This window comes from Apodemus sylvaticus, chromosome 11 (assembly GCF_947179515.1).
Source record: "Apodemus sylvaticus chromosome 11, mApoSyl1.1, whole genome shotgun sequence".
Taxonomy (NCBI): Eukaryota; Metazoa; Chordata; class Mammalia; order Rodentia; family Muridae; genus Apodemus; species Apodemus sylvaticus.
The window spans coordinates 72,744,720-72,768,860 of NC_067482.1; the positions used below are offsets into that span (position 1 = coordinate 72,744,720).

Consider the following 24,141-nt stretch of genomic DNA (forward strand, 5'->3'; position numbering starts at 1 on the left):
CCACCAAGAGCACTGCCACGTGCATCCCGAGGACCACAGCATCTCTGCAAAGCACACTTTGCTTGCTTGTGGCGTTGTTGCTGTTGCTGCTGCTGTTTGTTTGTTTTTGTTTTCTTTTTTGAGACAGGGTTTCTCTGCATAGCCTTCACTGTCCTGGAACTTACTCTATAGACCAAGCTGGCTTCAAACTCACAGATGTCTTCCTGATTCTGCTGCCCTCCTGAGTGGTGTGGTTAAAGGTGTGAGCCACTGCCACCACCTGACTACGACATCATTAGTATCTTCTTCTTCTTCTTCTTCTTCTTCTTCTTCTTCTTCTTCTTCTTCTTCTTCTTCTTCTTCTTCTTCTTCTTCTTCTTCTTCTTCTTCTTCTTCTTCTTCTCCTTCTTCTCCTCCTCCTACTCCTTCTCCTCCTCCTCCTCCTTCTCCTCCTCCTCCTCCTTCTCCTCCTCCTCCTCCTTCTCCTCCTCCTCCTCCTTCTCCTCCTCCTCCTCCTTCTCCTCCTCCTCCTTCTCCTCCTCCTCCTCCTCTTCCTCCTCTTCCTCCTTCTCCTCCTCCTCCTCTTCCTCCCCCCCTCCTCCTCCTCCTCCTTCTTCTCCTTCTCCTCCTCTTCTCCTCCTCCTCCTCTTCCCTCCTCCTCCTCCTCCTTCTTCTCCTTCTCCTCCTCCTCCTCTTCCTCCTCCTCCTCTTCCTCCCCCCTCCTCCTCCTCCTCCTTCTTCCTTCTTCTCCTTCTTCTTCTTCTCCTCCTCCTCTTCCTCCTGGCACCAGGAAGCCTTGTTTAATCTACCCTACATGCAGCATATGGGTCATAACCATAATTTGCCTAACTCTGAGTCTGATCTCCTCCTCGACCTACCCCATTCTCCCTTGAGTCTCTCACTGCTCAGTTTTCCTTCTTATCTTTCCCCACAGCCTTGGGTAGAGTTAATTAGTGAGCTTGCTGCCTGCAACTTCAGTAGGAACACATGGATGTGTGCTTTAAGATTTTCTGCTAAGCTCGCTTCAGAAAGGTTTTTCTTCAGAAGAAATCACAAGCGAACGCTCTTTAAAACACTTCTAAGTTCCAGTGGCTAAGCCTGAATGATTGATTGGTGGAATGATTGATGAATTTATTGCTTTTTTCTTTTTGTTTTCTTTCTTCCTTTTCTTTCTGAGATAGTTTGCTGGTTGTCAACTTAAATATATCTGAAATTAACTAAAACCCAAGTGGCTGGATGCACCATTAAGGATTTTTTTTTAATTAAATCATTTGAAGGAAAGATTCTCTTCTAATCTGGATAGGAGGAAAGGTGGGAAGATCCACCTTTAACCCAGGCCACACCTTCTGCTGGCAGCCTATATAAAGGTCATGGGAAAAAAGGAAGCCTGACATCTTTACCTGCTTGCTCTTGCTCTCTGTGGCAAGTCTAAGTTTAATGTCTACTTTTTTCAGATTCAGGTATTTACTGAAAACAAGCTGAAATATCCAGCCTTGTGGACTGAACAACTGCTGGATCCTTGGAGATTTCATTGATAGAAAGCCATTGTAGGACTAGCTGGACTACCTGTAAGCTGTTCTAATAAACCCCATAGATAGATAGATAGATAGATAGATAGATAGATAGATAGATAGATAGATAGATGCTAGATAGGATTCATTCTGTAAGTTCTGTTCCTCTAGAGAACCCTGACTAATGCAGAACAGGGTCTTTCTGGCCTCAAACTCATGAACCTCTTGCCTCTGACTCTCTAGGGCTGGACTCTCAGGAGTGTACCACCAGGTTATGCCAAGCCTTGAGGTTTAACAGACATTAGGAAGTTCCCAGAACTGGTTCTTGATCAGCAGAGACAATGAAAACTCTCAGCTTCAGATCCCACCTCAGCGGCCTTCCACCTAGCTGTGGTTTGGGCTATTCTTCAAAATCCAGCAAAGGAATTTATCTGTTATTTCTTCCTCCACTGACACGTGACTGGCTGCCAGAATGCATCCATTTACTGTGGCTGCTGCGGCAAGGTAGAAAGACTGGTGGATTCAAGAGCAGAACTGCATTCCCCAGTTTTGGAACCCAGAGGCCCAAGATCAAGGTTGAGCAGGGCTACTCCCTCCCTTTCCCTCTCCCTTTCTCTCTTCCCCTCCCTTTCCCTCTCCCCCTTTTCTTCTACCTTCCCCTCCTCCTCTCCCCTCCCACCACACTCTCCTTTTTCTTCCTCTCAACTCTCCATTTTTCTTCTCTCTCCTCTTTCTCATTCTCTCTCCCCTCTCTACCTTCCCCATCCCTTTTACTTCTTCTCCTTTCTCTTTATTCCCTCTGTGTCTCTTTCATTTCTGTGATCTTTGCCTCTGTCCTCTCATGGTCATCCTCTCTGTGACCCAAATATCCAAATAAGTTCCTTAGATAAAGACCCTTGGCCTATTCTAACAACAAAGAAGAAATATTGGAAATTAAATGCTAAGTTAATCACAGACAAAGTGGGAAATACCCCCAGGAGATTAGACAAAGCAGAGGAAAAGGTTGAGGAGCTGAAGAAAAAGTGAATTGTTACACTGAGATAGCAATAACAATAGCAACTATGGCATTAAGGAACTTTGGGACCCAATTAAGACAGCAAACCTGTGAATCTGCCACATAGAAGAACCAAAATACAGATGAAAGGCATTTCCCAAACTTAAGGAAAGAAACTGATATACAGGTACAGGAGGCATTTAGAACCCCAAAGAGAATCACCAGAAAAGAACTTTTCTATGTCACATGAAAGCAAAATCCCAAAACACAGAACAAAGAATATAAGGAACTTCTAGAGAGAAGTGGTGAGTTACTTACAAAGACAGACCTATCAGGATGAGATCAGACAGTGAGCACAGACCCCATTGGCCAGGAGAACACAAATATGTTTCAAGTCACGAGAAGTATACTACCAATCAAGATTATTATACCCAGCAAAATTAACCTTTAAATTAAAGGGACAAATAAAGACCTTCCTTGATATTCAGGAACTTAAGTAATTTATATTATCAAGCCAGCACTCCAGTAGATACTCAAAACCATACTGCATATAGAAGAAGAAGAAAGTGATACCTAACCATACAGTCTAGGGAAAGAACATATTTCACTGGAGGAATAAACAAATGAGAAATAGAAAATAGCTAAAGCTTATTTACTCAGTAAACTATAACATTTCTAAGATGAGTAAGGGAGAAATTAGCCTGTGTTTTCCAATAATAATTTTAAATGTAAAGGATCTAAGTCTACAGTCAAAAGGCATAGACTGGATGGATGAGTTAAAAAGTTTCAACTAATTTCTATCTGCAAGAACCCTCATTGACAAGAACACAGATGCAAAGTGAAAGGATGGAAAATGATATTTTGAGTAAAATACTCTACCAGAACACTCTTGATTCTGATGAGCACATTTTCAAAAAGGAACAGAAGATAAAACCAATAAAAAATCAGTGCCTTTTCTATATACCAATTATGAACATATAATGAAAAGAATCAGGAACACAATCTTATTAGCAATAAGGAATAAATCTGGCTAAGGACTTGAAGGTCCTCTACAATGAAAATGATGAGCTCTGCTGTGAGAAGCTGAAGGAGGTAGTGCAAGATGGAAGGACCTCTGACACTGACATAGAAGCATAATCAATATTGTCTGAAAGGTCCTTATCAAAATTCTACTGGAATTATTCTCATAAATACAAAACAGCCTGACAATTCACATGGAAGCACAACAGATTTTAAGTAGTCATTCTGAGTAATTCTGGGTATATCAGTGTCTAGTTTTGAGATGGCTGCAAAACACTCTTCTCAGTGTTCAGTGGGAAAACTAATGTCTCAGAGGAGCACTAAAGGTAGACAATTATCGCCATGATCACCACCATCACCATAAGCACTACCAGCACTGTCACCATGGTCACCATCTTCAACATAACATTTCCACCAATGTTATAATGGTGGAAATAATCATTAGTGAACACTACCACTATTACTATAGCCACCATCATCACCACAATCACTATAGCCACCATCATCACCACCATCACCACCATCACCACCATCATTATAGCCATCATCATCACCACGATTATTCTAGCCACTGTCATCATCACCACCACCGTCACTATAGCCACCATCACCACCATGATCACTATAGCCACCACCATCACCACAATCACTATATCCTCATTGCCGTGGTAGGCAGCAACAGCATCACCACCACTGTCTTCTTTGGCATCTTTAACTAAACACCACATATTGGACAACCTAAGCAACAAACATCTCACAGTTTGAGAGACTGGAAATTCAAAATCAAGGTACTGGCAGACTCAGTGTCTGATGAAGATCAGCCGCATAGTCATAGAGAGCATCTTCTTGCTGTGTAATCACGTGGCAGAAGAAGGCACAGTCTCTGAGGTCTTGGCTTTCAGGTTATTAATCTTATTCATGAGGGCTTTGTCTTCATGGTGCAATCACTTCCCAGAGTCTCACCTCTTAAAGCCATTGCACTGATACCATTAGGTGTGCAATGTGCGAATAGGGGGAGGCACAGTAACCCAGTCCTTAATGTCACCACTGCGATCATTGCTATCCTTCCTACTACTGCTGTCACCATCAACACCACAATTTCCATCAGCACCCCCGTCGTTAGCAGTAGTAGCAGCAGCTTTATTAAGCAGCTATTACATTCTTGTATGGTATTGTGTCTTTGCCTGTGCTATCCAGCTCCTTTCACAAGAAACTCATGTGCTTCAGCTCCTGTTAGAACCCCGCAAGCTGAGTAGGTGGTAGAAACGGGTCATGAGAAAGCCTCCCCTCTGTGCCACAGCTTCTTTCACAGCTTTAACGAGCAGACTTTTGTAGGCCCGAGGCATCAACATTGGCCTTGTTTTAATTTGCACCTTTCCAACTGAGAAGCAATTACAGGATAATGATTCATTTCTCTAATGTGTCAAAAATCAGCTGCTAAAAAAAGGCAAAAGCAACCCACTGCATTCCTATTCTGACCTTTGTCTTCCTTTTCCTCTGAGGGAAGGCTAGGGAAGGCCTCTCAGATTGTAATGGGATGTTATCCCACACTGGGAGCAAAGTGGCCAGAATCAGGAGACTGTTTACTTATTACCCTCCCACACGAATACATGCATATACACATACATATACATATACACATACACACACATATTCATATATATATAAAATTTTTGAGACAAGGTCTTATGTAGCCCAGGTTAGTCTTGAGCTCATAAGGCTATCCAAGGCTAACCTTAGATTCTTGACTTTACTGCCTCTGCCTCCCACATTCTGAAATTACAAGTGTCATTACTATACCTTACCCTTAAAGGAGATTTTTAGCATCAGACTCTGACCCTTAAAGATCAAAGGAGAACTTACCCTGCCCTCTTCAGCATCCCCACTTGGCTGCAACCCGATCTTACCCTCTTTCATCAGTTTACCCACAGGTAAAATGGGTCGTAGAAACTGTGAGGACTAAGTGAGAAAGACACACCTAACAAGGGCATGCTGGTCATGGGCCAGCTCAGGAAGGCCATTCCGTCTCCCATCTGCCACCCCTTCCAGGGCACCTGCCTTGGAGCAAGTGCGGGCAGTCTACAGTGTGACCGCATTCATGGCTGCACTGTGTTCGCAGTCGTCAGGGGAACAAAGGCTAGGGAAGCCATGAAGCCATCTGTCCCCTTCTTTAGAGAAGTTTCCCCTTCCATTGTGCCTTTGTATTTGTAGCATCCGCACGTAAGGCCGAGTCATCTGGACCAGCCCTATGGAGATTGCTCTTTAAGGCGGAGAATGATACAGTAGCTAAGGAGCATGAATGTAAAACCGAATTTTAAGAAATCAAGGATGAGAGCACCTGCTAATGAAATGCAGAATGACAGAGTGAGCTGGGAGAGCCAGCATGAGCATCCTAGCTAAGCTCATCTGGAAGCTCCTGCATCCCAACTGAGCATGTCCAGAAGCTCCTGCTGAGCAGGTGGAGTTCCCAGGAAGGTCTGCAGACAGCCTGGGACTGAGCCCTGCAGATACCTAACCAGCAAGTTCCCAGGCCATGGGGCCTCCCCAGAGATAACCTGCTAGATGGGCAGAGCCAGAGCATGGACAGGGCATCACCAGTGCACAGAAGGTGGTGCCACCAACCCCAGAACCAGGAAGAAGTATAGACAAAGAGGTTGGATGTAGGAGGCTGTTTTGCAGGTCCCTGGAGTGGGAGAAGAGAAGTGGGGAAGGGGATCCCTGTGGAGGAGAGAGCTAGAAGCTTGAAGGAGCAGGTGCCGGGAAGGGCGTTGCCTGAGGAGCCCAGAATTGCCTTTCATAAACAGAAAGAGAGCTGGAGGGGAGGGGTAGCTCAGAGGTCAGGTGTTTCATGCACACGTAAGTCCCTGGGTCCCATCCCCAGAACTGCAAAAACCAACAGGCAAGGAAACCATCTTCCCCAGACCGGCCTGGATCAGGTCCAGCCCTGCAGCTGTCAGTTTGGGGCTCAGGGGAAGCTTTCTGGAAAGTTGACCTTGTAAAGGGCAGGTGCTTGTCACAGCTAACCCAGGATGGCAGTGGTGCCCAGCTGCGGAGCGGAGCACACTCTCTCTCTAGTTTCTCTAACCCCACCCCAGTCTGATACCTACAGTGAAGGCTGCATAGCCTCGGGGAGAGAGTGGCGCCTGAACAGGAAGATCCGCTGTCTATAGAAGGGGTTAGAGGAGACAAAGGCAGAGAAAGGCAGAGCCTGCCTGCCGTTGTCTTGTGCAGGCTTTGCCTCCATCTGCCCTCCACCTCGCCCCTCTGTGCAGCCATGGGTTTCCTCCCCATCATCCTCACTCAGCCTCAGGATGGCCATGAGAAAGAGCATGTTTCCAATGCTGACTCTGCCCTGGATTCTTTAGAACCAACCACCTTTGGAGGCTCACCCTCCTGTGCCTCACTCCCAGCCCCTTGTAAACTGAGATCATATGGCCTACCTATAAAGAGTCTTAGGGACAGGAAAATGAATTACCATAACTGCGCAGGTAGCATGCTGCAGCGGATAATACATTATAGATATGGTTTAGGTAAGATGTTCGCCTTGACTGAGAAGAACACAGGGAAAGTCTAGAGCACTTGGGTTCCAGTGCCCTCTCTGCCCTGCCTTGCCGTCTGTGGGACCCGGGATGATGTCTCATCAGTGGCTTGTTTGGACAAATTCCCAATACACCTACCTCTAAACAAAATCAAAATTGTTAATAACTACCCCACCCCGTTACACTCCCAAATGTCTGAGTGGAAGGCAGATGACTTGGTGCCTCTGCCATTAGATGACCATGACAGTACCACCCTCAAGGGCTTGGATGAGAACAAACAGAGAAGTGTGCCCCCTTATCATCAGGTAGCCTCCGGGAATCTTCACACACATCCTGCCCATAGCAAAGATAGGCAGAGATTTGCATCCTATGACAGCCAGTCGTGCAGACACCAGAGCCTTTAAGTAATAATAGCATGCTGTGGAATGAGGAAAAGTCAGTTCTCCAGCCAGCTGAGTCTCAGCTCCACTAACCTATTGAGCCTCTGCCCCACCCAGGTCCCTGATGAACCCCTCACCAAATGACCGCCTATCCACCCGGCCCAGCCCTCCTCCCTCTGTCTGCTCTGTTTTCCCTTATGTAGACTAATTTAGCATCTTGGGATTCATCACAGCTGGGTTGCTTTCCTCTCTAAGCAGTTAGGAGCTGATTAAGCTGAGATCTCACCAGGGTGAGATCTCATCGGGGCCTCTTGGCTGATTCTGAGGAGCCTCTGATCGCTCTGCTGCAAAGCTGGGACAGCAGATGACCCTGGGTGTTACAGCCACAGGTGGAACACATGTCAACAGGAACTCAGGACAGAGCAAGTCTGTGTGGGCTTCAGTCTTGGGAAAAATGGGACCTAGAAAAAGCCAGGATGGGCCTCCCCAAAAAGGACTCAAAACAGCTTTCCTTGGGAGACTCCAGGAGACAGCAGCAGTGGGCACCAGGCCAGTACAGAAGATACCCCGAGGAGCAATGTGGTCCCAGCAAGGAGTTCTAGGAAGCTACAGGGAAAACACATCCTATCCCTCTGCCTTGTGGAAAACCAGCCAAGGCTTCAGCTAGGGTGCCACAGGCAAATGGAGGTGACAGCCTGAGATTGTGGGAAGTTTGACAAATGCTGCTAATGCTAGACCTGTTCCAGCTTCCTGGGTCCAAATCAGATTACAGGACCTTCCTGGGCCAAAGGTACTGCTTTGTCAGAGCTAGGCTGTGGACATTCAGCTCAAGAAGCACCTCTGTCTAGTGGGAGCTCTGTCATTTGTGTTCACTGAGTGCATAACCAAACACATCCATTCTGCAGCCTGGAAGACCAAGTCCCAGGTGTAGGATGTAATGGTCTCATCTGCCCTCTTCCAGGGTTGACTTTTAACTGCAGTACATTTCAGGTTGAGTCCCCTACCCCACCATCCCACCCCAGTGCAAGACTTCTTCTCTTTTGTGCTCACAGGAGAACCTGTGTTGTCTGTTTTTACTGGAAGATGAACTCCACCCCAGCCATGACTGGCGGGGGGGGGGGGGGGGGGGGGGGGGGGGACTTGTTCTGATAGACTTCGTGCTTCTTAGCCGACTGTTTGCCACTATAATGTGGTAGACCTTATCTTTAATTTGAATGAATGGGACCAGTTTGAACTCCCATGGCCCATTTCTCTTGAGACTTCCACAGCTTCTGTCTCTGACAGGAGGTTCTGGAGGCCACTGTTTCAGCCCGAGCATCACTTTGGAGTGGCGAACAGAGAACTCTCTGAGAATGGAAACATGCTAGTTGGCAGTGAGGAGGGGAACGCCATTTCTCTGCATGACTGACCCAAGTCGGGATCACTCTGCCTCCTCCATGATGACCCAGGGAGCCATGAAGCACTTGCCAATTCTTCCCACCCCACCCCCACCCCACCCCCACCCACACACCAGAGTTCTCCACTGCATGTTTCCTGCTGATTCCCCTGTCTGACTCCTTACTCTCCCTCCAACTGACCCTGCAATTCAATAGCCCTTCAAGGTGAGCTTATGCGGGCCACCTGCCTGACTGCCCTGGCCTACAGGTGTTCCCCTGTGACAGCCTGCTCCAAGGTCCACGGGCTATGTTAGTATTTTCCATCATTCTGATGAATAATTGGAAGGGTGTATTTAAAAGATCATTTTGGCTCAGTCTCTGGGGGTTGGGGTCTACAGGTCACAGCAGTTTTTCTGGGCCTGGTGTGAGGTATATGGTACCCTGAAGGACTGATGGACAGAGCTGCTCACTCTGTGACAGATGGAAAGCAGGGAGGGGGGCAGCGATGAGAAATGGCCAGGAGTAATGCCTATCTGTCCAGGGCGTGACTCCAGTGAAGGCAGAACACCATGGAGAGAGGATAGGGCAGAGACGCTTGCTCCATACCAACACCAAGTGATTGATCTATTGTCTAAGTTAGAGTCCTCGTGAGCCAGTCACATCTCAAGATCACACCCACCAGCTAGAGGACAAATCTTCAACTGTGAGTCTTTTGGCCTTTTGGGTGACACTTCATATTCAAAACATAAGTGTCCTAATTTGAAGACTGAGTCTCAAGCAAATGCTGGGAGCTAGTGTAAGGTGGTGAGGCTGAGCATTGAGCAGGAAACTGTGCGCATTGACTGTATTTTATCCCAAGACAGGTTAATAGGAAATGACCCAACTCTGAGTGAAGCTGCGTCTGTAGTCCGCCAATGTCTGCTGCTCTGAGCGGCATGCAGCTCCATGCAGTACTGTGTGCTGGAGCTCAGCCTAGGCTCTGTTCCTCCGTCGACTAGGTCAGGGAAATGCTTGTGTTTCTGGAGCCCAGGGCTGAGGGCTGCTAAGAGCACCAACCCTCCCTCATGCAGGGGGCGGCTGCTGCTGCCTAGACAGCATCCATACTGTATGGTAGTCCAGTTCAAGTCCTGACTATGGACGGCCCTTGGCAGAGGTGGGGTCTGCTCAGGGCTTCATTCCTGTCCCCACTCTCCCTCACAGGTGGGATCCCGTTCATCCTGACCGGTGAGTTCTTCCAGCAGTCGGAGCGGCCGGCAGCCTTCATGATCGCAGGCACAGTCAACTGGCTCTCCAACTTTGCTGTAGGGCTCCTGTTCCCCTTCATCCAGGTATGCCTGACAAGGGAGCCTACAGCCGTCATGTTGTCTGGGGGCTCTGAGACATGATGAAATTTGTCTGGCTACACTCCCTCTCTCTCTCTCTCCTCTCTCCTCTCTCTCTCTCTCTCTCTCTCTCTCTCTCTCTCTCTGTGTGTGTGTGTGTGTGTGTGTCTGCCTGTCTCTATCTCCCTGTTTCTGTGTGTCTCTGTTTCTGTCTGTCTGTCTCTCTCTCTCTGTGTGCCTGTCTGTCTTTGTCTCTCTGTCTCTCTCTGTCTTTCTGTCTCTGTCTCTGTCTGTCTCTCTGTGTCTCTGTCTCTGTCTGTCTCTCTGTCTCCCTCTCCTCTCCTCCTCCTCCTCCTCCTCCTCCTCCTCCTCCTCCTCCTCCTCCTCCTCCTCCTCCTCCTCCTCCTCCTCCTCCTCCTCCTCCTTCTTCTTCTTCTTCTTCTTCTTCTTCTTCTTCTTCTTCTTCTTCTTCTTCTTCTTTTCTCTCTCTCTCTCTCTCTCTCTCTCTCTCTCTCTCTCTCTCTCTCTCTCTCTCTCTCTCTCTCTCTCCATGCTATTGTTCCAAGGAAAGGCAGATATGTACTTTGACTAAGAGTCTCTTTTCCTTCCTGTCCCTCCTCCCTCTTGTCCTTTTCCTCTTTCTGCCCCTCTTCCCTCCCTAACCCTCTTTTCTCCTCTGTCCCTCCCCTCCTCAGTATCCTTCCTTCTTCCTGTACCTCCCTCCATCCTCCTTTTCCCCTCTGTTCTTCCTCCCTCCTGTCCAGGAGCTAGCCATGTCTCCTGAAGAATGGGTGACTTACTGGTGAGTGTGTGTGGGAATCCTACATTGTGTCTTGAACCTATGACCTACAGATCACTTTTGCAATGTGCTCACCACTGGGTCAGACAGATATCATAGAAATTTTGTAGTAAGTGCCCTACCCACACTTCAAGCCTCCCAAAGAAAACAGGGATTGGTTGGAAAATGCCAACCTACTCCAGAACCAGATGCAGATGCACTCACTGGCTTACTTAGTAACTCAGCATAGGGTTTGCAGGGTTTGAGGCAACGAAACTAAGTGAGCCCTCACAGCCTGTGGCTCTGAGGCATGTGGGTGTTTGGAGGTGTGGTGGTTCCTAAAGACTTCTTAAAGGAAGTGACCTTGGAGTAGAGACATGAGAAAAGTAAGGCGCAAGGGAGTCTGGGAAGTGCAAAGCCAGGCTCTTGTAAGAGCAGGTCAGAAGCCCTGAAGCTCGGTCATGTTTGGCCTGGGTGGGGGGTTGGGGGGTATAACATCATCAGGATCAATATGGCATCAGCAGAGATAGGCGGATAGCTGACTGAGTGGAAAGAGAGCTCAGGAAGTTATGCATAAGTTAGAACATGAAAGACAAGGACTTTGCAAAGGTTCTGCAGAGACAGAGCCCAGCAGCATTCAGTCAGAAGGTGACTTCCCTGCTCCAACACCCTCCAGTGCTTCCTGATGCCCACGACACAGGGGAGTCCATCTCCAGAAGATCAGACTACATCATGTACCTCCAAGAGGCAGTCTGCCATCTCTTCCCAAAGGGTAGTTCCTCCCTGACCCACTGTTCTAAAAACAAAGCAAAAAACTGTTCACTGCCTATTAATTTACTGGGGCAGCCCGGCATGTCCCAGCCATCTTCCTAGTCCAAGCCAGAGGTGCAAGAAGGCCCTCCCAAGCCCACCACGCCCAGACTCAGCACAGCTGCAGACCTATTAGACAGCTACTTCTCCCTCAGCTGCAGACCAGTCCCTCTGTGCCACAGTCCACAGGGATGGCTTCCCTGTCCATGTCTTCTTCCCCAGCCCTCAGCTGGACTTACTCCTGATCCTCTTACAGACAAGTCCACTTAGGCCAGAAAACAGGTGGCCATTCCAGGCTCGAAAGAGCCCAACTCCTCTGCCTGAGTCTCTCTGTGAGGTGGACCATGTAATTCAGCTTCCTCAAGCCAGCAGCTAGAAAACAGGTGCACCATGCCACTCTCAAATCATATTTGGCTGCATTTAAACAATGTCTTTCCATCTCAGGTGCTACAAAGTGCCTCTGTGGGTCACAGAGCACAGAGTGGCCCACGCTCCACACTCCTCTCCTTGTGGTCCTCACAAGCTGCAGCTAGGACATCACAAGCTGGTTATTCAATGGACTTCATATTTTCAGTGAGCTTTTCCTATTTTGTTAAAAGCTAGCAGGCAAAGCCTGGAGTCAGTAAAGCATCCATTCCATGGAGACAATTAACTTAAAGTTGCCCGTTCCTCCTCTTCTCCACTCCTTTGCAACTGAGCCTTCCCAGGCTCAGCTTAGACTGTCTGGGTCTAGGAAACAGGTCCCTGTCTTCTCAGTACCTGGGGGTAGGCAAAGTAGAAGACCTTATGAACACTACAGTACTTAGGCCATCGAATCAGGCTGGGAGTGGAAAGCATCCACTGGCACATTCACACAAACATCCAGTAAGCTCTTGTGTGTGCCAACAGATGCTCAGCCAGGAGGTACGGCCTCCAGCATCCCTTCTGGGAGACTCCAAAGGTCACGCCCCACAGCGCATGACAGCCAGAACCTGAACCTGACCTGTAAGATAAGGAGATAAAGAGATCTCTGGTACCCAGAAGATCACACTATTCTAAAAGTCCACTTCAACTTGAGTAGTTAATTTATCCAAAAAAAAAAAAAAACACTTATAAATACAGATGCAGATTTACGCAGAGGAAGTCACTCCACAGTGTCATCCACAGGGCTCTTTGTTATGGAGTGTGTGTGTGTGTGTGTGTGTGTGTGTGTGTGTGTGTGTAGAGGGCTCCAGCTGACTCTGGGACCACTTGACCTTTATTTCACATCACTCTGATTTGCAAATCATTCCCCATTTGCACATCCCTCTGGTGGCATCACGGTGAAGTCCCTCCTCTGGCAGTTTCCCATGCATCTGGGGCCCGGATTCTATATTCCGTTTCATTCAATGCAATCATCCAGCCCACTCAGTTGGTTCACAGAGGGAGCAATGACCACACATGAGGCACTAGCTACACATCAGCTCACTAGGCAGCCAGACCATAGAGTGGAACTTCTTATCCCCCCATGGATCAGGCAGGATGGGCTGAATGTTCCACAGGAACCAGTAGCCCCCAACTGAGGCCTGTAGACAGGAGAGAGGTTCCTGTTTCCATCTCCAGGTTCATATAACTCATTACAGCATTCATTGACATAAATACAAAACAAAACAATCAGGTGACTGAATAAGGCATCCCCATGCAGCTGGCTTCCCTGGGCATGCCACATAGTGTGACTACATGTGTAATTCCATGAGAGGTCTGTGAGATCTGTGCCCCCACTGGCCTCCTTTTACAGATAGCAACTGCACAGAAATGCCAAGTCATGGGCCCCATTTGCCCAGCTGACAAGTGCTAAGGATGGGACTAAACCTAGATGTTCCAGACTGTCCATTCTCAACCACTGCATCACACAGCCCTAGATCTCAGGCAATGACACCCACAGAGGGTATAAGGGGCTCTGAATGACATTGAGGTTGCATGTTATAAAATCTCTGGAGCTCATTGTTCTAGCTAGAAGAAAAACTGGCTCAGCCATCCCCACCATTTCGGTATGCTCTGTGGCTAAGAACAAGCTTACATCAGGTCTGCATGTCCTGGGCTCCTGCCAAGAAGACAATAGATCTATCTATCTATCTATCTATCTATCTATCTATCTATCATCTATCCATCCATCCAAAGCTCTGTGTGGAGTATTTAATGAGCAGGAGAACTATGGTGAACTCTCGCACTTACAGGCAGAGAACCTGGGCTTGCATGTCGCTCTGCTATGTGACCCGGATAGGTTCCTCACAGTCTTCAGACTGTGGACAATAGCAGCATCTACTCTCTGGGCTCTTATGAGGATCTGTGGTACAGAGCTGAAGAGGCATCTTTAGACACGAGGGGGAGGCTCAGTGGACAAAGTGCTTGATGCACAACCATGGAGGCCTGAGTTCAAATCCCCAGCACTCAAAAATAAAAACCTGGTGCAGAGACGCATGCCTGTAGTCCTGGTGCTGAAGTGGAGATGGAGAGCTCCTTGGGACTTGCTGGCCAGCCAGTCTAGCCAAATCAGTAAGTGTCAGGTTCAGTGACAGACCCTGACTTAAAAGATAATGTGCAGAGCAACTGAAGAAGACATTTGACGTGACAGGCCACAACTTGGGCCAGGCTGTGGCAGAAGTGGATGCAGGCTGGCAGGTGAGCTTAGGGGATGGAGTGACACGGGCTCTGAGGGTCCCAGGTAGGAAAGCAGACCACAGGACTGCAGCTGTATGTGTCTCTCTCTGTACTGACAGCACACAGTTGGTGTTCTGCTTTAACGGGGTGCGCTTCATACAAAATGTGTGCTGAAATTTGCCCCCCAGTGGTGCTGGTCATTTTTTGGTCACAGTGAAGAATGCCTGAGAGGAAGCAGAGATCTCTTTTAGCTCCCGTTTCACTATTCCTAACCACCACCAGCAAGAGCATCATGGCTGAGGGCTTGGTGTGAGGTAATGTAGCTCACATCTTGGAAGCATAGAAGAGACAGGAAAGAGCTGGGAACAAGATATCTATTTCTAGGGCACGCCCAGTGGTACACGGCTTCTAACTAGGCCTCTACCGTTTACATTGATCACCTCTAACACTCAAATAATGACTCCACCCGAGGACAAATTCACGTAGGAAGCCAGAGTCCCTGGGATCTGACTACTTCTCAAACGGCCTTTGGAATGCTGCTGCACTGGGGAATCAGACCTTCAACCCGTGGACCTTCTGGAGGGAGACCTCATCTCCAAACCAGAACTATAAAATAGTATTGAAGCCTTTAGGGGGTTCAGAAGGCTCCACCTTCGTGAAGATGTCACTGCTGTTTGGAGAGAAGTGAGTTATCTCTGATGGGTGTCAGTTCAGACAGGATGCTCTAGATGTGAGCTCAGCTCCATCTTCCCTCCTCCCAGGTGGCTGATGTTCTGTGGCTCTCGTATGTTGTATATCTCCACCCCATCTGTGTAAGAGCAACAACATGCAGAGCCCACGCAGGGGTCCAGGATGCCCCTTTCATAGCAAGAACATCATCACATGCACAAATCCCCCACCTTCCTTTTTTAACAAGAGCAACACTTGTAACCTAGGCCTGGATCTTCAAAGGCCATTATACATTATGAGGTGGGTTTTAGGAGCAGGGGCTGGACATGTGATTGGATAAGCACACACAGGACCTGAAACCCCCGGGAGAAGTAATGTGACACTAGTTCTGGGTGACTGAATACCTGGCAAGTCGTCACCCAGCAGATGTCAAGAATGGACATGCACATTGTTGTTGTGGGAGACACACTGGCTATTCTAACTCAGCACCCGACAATAGTCACTGTGTACCTATCTCCATAGTCACTTAACGTTCTCAGTGCATTTTCGATAGATCCTGCTGGGCCTTGAGGAATCCTCATTTGCTCCAGTAGACCAAAGGGATTCTAGCCTGAAGACCCATGAGATTCATCTAGGAGTTTAGGATGCCTGGTGGATGCTGGAATCTTCCTGTCACACATTCTGATGCAGTGTGGAGGGGGTGGAATTACCAGTAAGTCAGAACAGTGCAAATGATCTGGGCATGTTACCCTGGCTCAGCACCCACAGACATCTGGTAACCCATAAAGGACAGAAGGCAGTGGGAACACACGGAACCACATATGGGTGTATCTTTTTAAACACTCGGAAGTTATACTAGTGTGTGAGACTTGAGCAGGGAGATCTGGTAGCTGTGGTTTATCAGGGATCCTGTGCTAAGATCTGACACAAGCAGAGAGAGGAGGAGAGTACCTTCAAGGATGAGATAAGGGGCATGAGGCAGCTCCCTCGTGGAGATGCTCTCTCCTGGATGAGCAGACCTCATAGTACCTTTATCACACCTGGAGAGACTGTCCTTAAGTAATGCCACATTCACAGGGATTGAGACCTAGGATTTCAGTGTGCCTTTTGGGAGAAAACAGTTGACAGGCAATGCATGTCCTTTCTATGGTGACCTACATACACTAGGATGTTTGTTCAAAGCTATTCCAGACAGTCCAAATCTTAAAGGACTGATCAGTCCCAAGTAACCTGGGAGAGTTACTAGTCAATACCATACCCCCATCATGTCCCAAAAAACCTTCTTGACTCAAACCCCAGCCTAAGGCAGGATCTGTAACACTGGGTTTGTTGGTGGTTGCTGTTCTTGGCCTTCTTGTCAGGCAGTGTGTTAGCAAAACCTTCTGGATTCATTAAGTAGACTTTGGAGTCAAACAAGGTGACCTTGAATTCTGCCCATGCCCCTCAATATTGAGGTCAGGGGCAGAGTAATGCTAACTTTCCCTGATGACTGCCATTGTCTTGTCTTTGAAACAAGAGCAGGGCCTGAGTTTTGCAGCTGGGCTCTCAAGAGACTGAGATTTCCACCTGCATGGTGTCTGCATGGGACCTACAGCAAAGCTTATTGTCATTATGACTGCTAAAAAGTGTTGTTTTCTCTGATATCCTACAGTGAGAAACAGAGGAGCGATGAGGGGGAAGGGAGGACTAGAGGGGAAGGAGGAAGAAGAGAGGGAGGAGAAAAGGAACAAGAATACCAACACTTCCAGGCACAAGCGGCCAGACAGTCTTCTAGATCTTCAGATACTATGATGGGTTCTTGAAACTCCCAAGAGTGACATGTGTCCCCAGGATGCAGGGAGCTCATCTGAGATCCACCACCACACAAGCAGCAGAACGTGATAGGGGTTTTTGCTGTCATGGAGAACAAGACTGAACCCAGTGTGAAGTACAGGTACTTCCTAGAACTACAAACATGATTTCTGGCCACCTCTTTGCAAGCATGTAGATTATTGCTACATGAACAGAAATGAACCATTTCAGCTCAGAGCACCTTTTTGCTTTTGATAAAGGAATTGAATAGCTACTTCTAAACCTAACCCAGAATTTTATTAGGTTATAATTTCATCACCTCCAGAGCACATTGGGGTTTTGTGGCCATGTATTTAGGGCGATGCCGCCCCCTCCTCTGAGCCCACCCAGCATACCATCTACAAAGCAACCCATAGGCCCACTCTGTGGGAGCCAGAGTCTGCATTCCTAGCCCGCACTTCTCTTTTTCTTGCTCTGGGAAGCAGTTACCCCCTCACAGTTCTGATTCACAGGAGTAGAAAAGAAAAAAAAAAAAAAAGCTAAGAATATTTTCCTTAATTTAAAGGACCTTTTCCTAAAAGTAGTATTTTTCCAAAATTACCTTGTATTTTTAGCATAATTAAACATTATACTGTACTGTGAGGTGAAATTTTCCTCTCTGGATTACTTTCATGGCCATCTAATGACATAAAAGATATATTTTCAGAAGGGACGTAACTGTGTCTAGCAGCACTCCTGAGAGATGGAGTGGGGTCGTGAAGAGGAGTGATTGCCTTCACCAAGGTGGGAGAGCTAAGTCTCCACCCCAGGTCAGGCTCCACTACATCCATCAGGTTCCACCAGCTTGGGTCTTAACTGATACACAGTCCAATGTCACTGCTTAGTCACCTCATCTGTAAAATCATGCCTTAGGGATGAGGGGAACATAGCTAGTTAACAATTCCCAGGACAGGTAGCGATCAGAAAGCAGTTGTTAATGCTATCCTTGTCCTCAGCCCAGGCCAGGGTCCAAGAGGAGGCAAGGCAGATTTAGAGAGGAGCATTGTGTGAGTTTCAATCCAGTCCTGGCCTCTTCTAGCAACAGGAACTTGACAAGTAATGCAAACTGTCCTGGCAGGAGGGAAGACACTTGTACCCCACCCACTGTCACCATTGAAGCAGCTAATGTCCTGAAAGGAATGGTGTGATTAGAAGGAAAAGGTTTGAATATGTATGGTCCCCATAGACTTGTGTGTTTGAATGCTTGGCCCATAGGGAGTGTCATTATTAGGAGGTGTGACCTTGTTGGAGTGGGTGTGGCCCTCTGAAGTAGGTGTGGCTTTATTGGAGAAAGTATGTCACTGTGGGGGCAGGCTTTGAGTTCTCATATGCTGAAGCTATGCCTAGTGTGGCAATCTCCTTCAGCTGCCTGCGGATCAAGATGTAAAATTCTCAGCTCCTTCTGCAGTGCCATGTCTGCCTGCATGCTGCCATGCTTCTCACCATTGATGATAATGGACTGAACTTATAAAATTGTAAGCCAGCTCCAACTAAATGTTTCCTTTGATAAGAGTTGCTTTGGTCATGGTGTCCCTGTTCACAGCCATAGAACACTGATTAGACAGAAAGGCTGAAGCCATGGTGGCAGCAAGAGGGGGGATTTGTTTCAAGGAAGGAGATTTCACTGAATGTAGACCAACTTTCAGGAGAAGCTGAAGCCAGGACAGTGATAGACCAGTGATGGGTGGGGCCACAGCTTGACCAAGACTGCTTACAGCCTCATCTTCTGTAAAACCTAAACCTCGTGTCAAGACCTCAACGATTGGCTTGAAGCTCACTGGACATCATTATGCGTTCCTTTTTCCAGTGTGCCCACATTGATATATCTCCTCCGTCTGCTTTTAACCATCCCTTGCCTCTGAGTTCTGTATTGAGGATGGGCAGCCAAGCCTAGCTAACTAGGGTTGCCAGAGACAAGACTCTGACCCTAACAACTCCAGCAACGACCTGACTTCAACTTGATCGTTGTCATCTGTAAAGAGAAACTATGCAGGCCTGTGAATGCCCTGGAAGGTCTGGCTCCATAGCCAGGCAGAATAAATCCTCATTTGCCTAAGTTCCTTCCTTCCTCTCCCTTCCTCACCTGGCCTTGGAACAGCCTCCTCCTGCAGAGCCAAAGGCTGGCATTGTGACTTCCAACGAGAGGACAAGGTAAGAGAGTGGTAGACAAGCAAGTCTGCCATTGCTCACTAACCCCCCTAGGGAAGTACCCTCAGGGAGAAGGGCTATCCTGGCTATATGCTGCTATCATGAAATGCCACTGGCGGGTTATGGTTATGAGGCTGGAAGTCTGAGGGAAAGGGTTTTGCAGTGAAAGAGTGCCTTGATGATTGGGGCCAAGGAATGCCACAAAAACCATACCACACCATGCAACACACATCACACAAGAGATTTATTGGGGAAGGGGAAGATGCAAAGAGCACCTCTGAGTAGGGATGGAAAATGAGGGGAATGGGGAGAGAGCACAGGTCCTGATGGTGCAGGCTTTATAGAGGGTATGGAGAATGTGCTTACAGAAAATACATGACAGTGGTGGTGTGGGGACGTGTGTCCTGTTGGCCTTTAGTGGTGATTGATCATGAGCACTGAGCCATTGAAGGTATAAGGAACCTGGTTCTGGAATTTAGGTGGTTCTTAGTGGGCTAACACGGAGGTCAAGGTGTTGATGGATCTGGTGGAAGCTGTTCTCTACTTCCAAGATGGTGCCTCTCAGTGGAAGGCATGTGGAAGAAGGTAGAGGGGTGAGAGGAGTCTGTTTAGTTCCCTTCATTCAGGTATGAGGGACTCCCCCTTTGTGATGGGTCCACCCTCATGATTTAATCACCCCAGAAAAGATTTAGTCTCAGCATGGTGGTTTGCAGAACTGTATCAGAGACCCCATTGGGGTTTTTCATCTGGGTGCCCAAGAGATGGTGTCTCTCACCCCTCTTCTCCTACACTTTCCCCCCTAAGATTGATTCATAAGGAAGGAAGAGAACACGTGTCCTTTCCCCAGATGTTGCAGGTACTGTGAATTCTGTGAAACAGAACAATTCATTCCCTTCATTGTGACCTCGTGGTGTCCTTGGGAAATGAAGCCAAGCACATAGCCGCTCCGGGAGGTAAAGACAACCCAGAGAGCGAGCTGCAGGAGTGCCCTGGGTAGGGTAGAGAGCCTCAGGACACCCATGTACTCAGTAAGCATCCACTGCCGGCCTTCTGTCTATCCACCACTCCCTGCATTCTGAGGACTCAAGCAGAGATAGGTATAGAGTCAGCCTACATGCAGGGATGCGGACCACAAGACTCATCCCATTTCATCACAAAACAACATGAGGGCGAACATCACCACGTTTCAAATAAGGAAAGTTAACGCTAGGTGGTTAGAAATTCTGTCTTAAGCGGCTCATCTTCTCTGTGGGCACAGACTCTCTGACAGCTGAACCCCCGATTCTCCCCTTTCCTCTTCATGGCCCACAGACTCTCTGTGGACAAACAAGGCGCCTCCCTTAAAGCAAGGCGCCCTTCACCACCCAAAGTGCTTTGAAGGGGACATTTTGATTATTCTTTACAACAACCCTATGGATCTGATGTTGTCCTTGTTTTACACAGAGGCACCATGAGTCTAAGTGTATTTGACTGGAGGATTGGGAATGTATGAGTGCCTAGACTCTTATGCACTGTAAGCTCCTTTTCAATCGGAGATTAAATGGCATTTACAAAATCTTAATGTTGCTTCTTGGGAAGTGCCACTCGAAACCATTGTCACCTTGTCTTTGAACACTAGATGTTTGTAGTACGAAGGAGTCAGGCCTGGCAGCTGTAACAGGAAGCCTTTGAGGGGCAAGGAGACAGGCTTTTGCATATCCAAAAGTTGGTTTGAACTACCGGTGAAGTCAAGGATGACCATGAATTTAGGGTCCTCCTGGGATTACAGATGTGTGCCTTGCAGCCAGCGAGCCCCATCCTGTCCCTGCTCCCACTCCCAGTGCTGGGGTCACAGGTAAAATTAATGTGCAACCACACGTGGCTTTTTACATGTGTGCTAAGGATTCGAACTCAGCTCCTGATGCTTGCTCAGGAACCATACCCTCAGGTTAGGGTTGTTTATTGAACCGAGCCTTTCCTATGGTTCTGAAGAGCCACAGAGGAGTCCTGGGAAGTCCAGGATCCCACTGCGTTCTAACCAAGCAACAGTGACTACATCCAGCTTCTATCTTTCAGTTTTTCTTTTCTGTCTAAGACTGGACCAGTTAATAAGGTAGATTTTATACATGGCAGGGGTTGGGGAAATATATATATCTTTGATATCATTCTCCATACTTTTTTTTTTTACAGTCTGGGGCTTTATAGTTGTCTCATGTCTCATGGGAGGAGGACGAATGTAATGATTGCTAAAATAAACTTAAGATGATACTCATCAGGAATTACATTTTCTTCTCTTAATGGTCAGTTTTTAAAAAGTGCAGAACAATGAACACTGATTTTTCCCCCTTCATCTTGACCATGGTGGAGAATTGACTTATCCCTTCTTTCTTCGAGACTAGCTAAAGTAATCATCTGGCCCCATCTGCCTCCTACGATGGCAGCAGCCCATGCTAGCTGCAGAGGCGAATCTTGCAGCGTGGCTTCACAGCCAGCTACTTGTTTGCTGACTGTTCACTGGCTGGTTTTGTTTCTCTCTTTCCACAGAAAAGCCTGGACTCCTATTGCTTCCTTGTCTTTGCCACAATATGTATCGCGGGTGCTACCTACTTCTATTTTGTCCTCCCAGAGACCAAGAACAGAACCCACGCAGAAATCAGCCAGGCATTCGCCAAGAGGAACAAGGCTCACCCCCCAGAGGTGAAGGCTCACTCAGCCATGGCAGAGGAGAAGGCCAACAGCCAGACTGAGCCGGATCCATCCTCCACTCTGGACAGCTCTGGCCAAAACAAAATTGTCTAAATGTGTGTTCTTGCTACAGTAACCCAAGACTTTCCAAAAACTTAGAAGGTTTCAGGTAACCAAAGCCACGTGAGACTCCTATACTGGGGAGTTAGGAAGAAACCTGTGGGGATCAAACCTCACAGCTGCACGTCCAGACTCCCCTGGAAGCATTCTGAGGTTTGCTACACTCAGTACAGGCTGTCTTCCTCATGACTGAACCCATAGTTTTGAAATAAAGTTGTGGGAAAGGGAACATAGGAAAGCCATCCTGTCTGATGGACACTCATGGTTCTGAGAATGGCAGCCTGGGGCTTGTCTCAGCTGTGCTGTTGCTAAGCAACCCTGACCTGCCCTCAGCCTCTAACCTCCAGGCCCCTAGACCTTGGAAGGCTTTCCCACTTCCATGGGAAGATCCTTTGTCCCACTAACAAATGCCTGTTGCTAATCTTTGACTCTGCCCTGTGGACCTGAGTCTTAACATTTCATACCAACCCACCACACTGCTGATCCCTACCAAGGCGGGTGATGTCCCCAGCACTCAAGGCTGACAGGTCTGAGGCTTTAGTTCAGACTGTTACAGAGAGCACACAGAGGATCAACAAATCATATGAAAAAGAACTTTGTGGTACCTAGGGGTCAGAGACTGCAAGGTGGGCTCTGAACCCTGAGAATGACTCTGAGACTACACCTAGGTTGGATGGGAAAGAACACTGGGATTGATTGATGATGTCTGTCCTGGATGTCAGCATGACAGCCTCAGTTCCTGAGCCTTGTGTTTGCAATGTGAAGGAGGTAACAAAATGCCTAGAAAGACGCTTGGCATCACTCGTAGTGCTCAGGGGCAGGCTGGGGTGGTGGGGATCACCTGTCCCAGCAGTTGTTTAGGGAGTCAAAGGGGCGGTTCTAGAGGAAGGCTTTTGAGTGGGTGTCTGGTTGGGGCAACTTGCATCTTGTTGTCATGTTTGGCTGAATCCCTTCTTCTGCCTCCAAAACAAAGTACATATGACAAATGTCATAAGCAAAAAGCAGGGACATCAACTGGCATTGGCGTGTTTAAGTTTAGGATGCCTTAGAGGGTGTGTGGTCTCCAGACCAGGCAACTCAGCTGTTTTGCTGACCACTCTAAACGAGGACAACTTCAACCAAAACCTGTGTTCTGACTTTTCCCTCCCTGTTGAACACTCTTCATCTTGGGTCTCTCCTTGGTGCATTCCCAGCTCAGGAAACCATACCATCCAGCACCGGTTTGAACATTGTGTGTCAGTATAGAGAGAGCACAACGTATAGATTTGACAAGGGCCGTCACAAAGAGAACCAAGTAATTATAAAAGAGAAATCATAACACTGGAAAACTGGCATTCACTTGGAGATTTAAGTATTCTGTCAATAAATATTTATTAATCAATCACTATTCTGCCTTGACTGAGTACTGAAGACAGATTTATGGGCACGGAAACACGCTGCCCTGACCTTCACACTGTCCTGTCTGACAGAGATATACCGTCAAAGCACTAATAGTGAGGTGAAGTGCCATCGGTGCTGGGTGGACAGTGGTGTGGGGACACGTAGCAGAAATAAATGGGGTCTTAGCTGAGAAAGAGGATTGCCTTCCAAGACAAGGGACAGAGTAGAGCCAGGGCCAGTGACCATGAGGCCAGAGGCCAGCAATTATTATTGTTCTGTTCTTATATTTGAAATTATAGTGAAACTACACTAAGGGCATTTAAAAAAAAATGAATCTCATAATAAAACTGATCATCTCCATCGCTTCATTGTTTCACTTTTCACACAGCCCTGCCCGTTTCCAGCCCGTTATTAATCCACCTGCAAACCCAGAGTACGTAAAGCACCATTACAATCATCTTTCTCTCATCTCCTATTTTTCCCCACTCGATATTAAATCAAATACATCATCTCAACCCTGAAGACTTTTGTTCACACTCTGGTGCCTGCTGCAGAGACTTCTCCACATAGGAAGCTGTGTCTCAGATACTGGAAGAAAGCAGAGACCCAAGAGTCAGAGTCAGGTATACCCTGGAGGCCCGCAGGTCAAAGTGTTGCTGGGTGACTGTGGCCATTTGTGCTCTGCGTCCTTGCACGGTCACCAAGAGAAGCATGGCTGTCAGCCTCACTCTGATTCTCACCCGAGCTCTAGGTGTGAGGACCTAGTCGACCCATTTCATTATTTCCTTATCGCAATCAAATGCATGCAGACCCCAGCACAGGTCCAGCACAGGTCCCAGGCACACACACACACACACACACACACACACACACACACACACACACACGGGGACTGAAAGAACAGAGCAGAGATTGCCAAATGAAACTGAAGTGGACTCACCGTCCACAAAGGTGGGGGTAAGGACTTCTGATCTGAATGTAACCATACCAACTTCCTGCTTT

General features: G+C 47.7%; 1 protein-coding gene across 2 annotated transcripts in view; it reads left to right on the forward strand.

Annotated features, from left to right (window-relative positions):
- Positions 1-23,502, forward strand: part of Slc2a9 (solute carrier family 2 member 9) — a 122,108-nt gene extending 98,606 nt beyond the window's left edge. For both annotated transcript variants that reach the window (XM_052198572.1, XM_052198571.1), the window contains exons 11-12: positions 10,000-10,127; positions 21,499-23,502. In XM_052198572.1, the coding sequence (XP_052054532.1) occupies positions 10,000-10,127; positions 21,499-21,753 (383 nt within the window). In that variant the 3' untranslated portion in view covers positions 21,754-23,502. The remainder of the gene's footprint in view (positions 1-9,999; positions 10,128-21,498) is intronic.
- Positions 23,503-24,141: the final 639 nt, after the last annotated feature.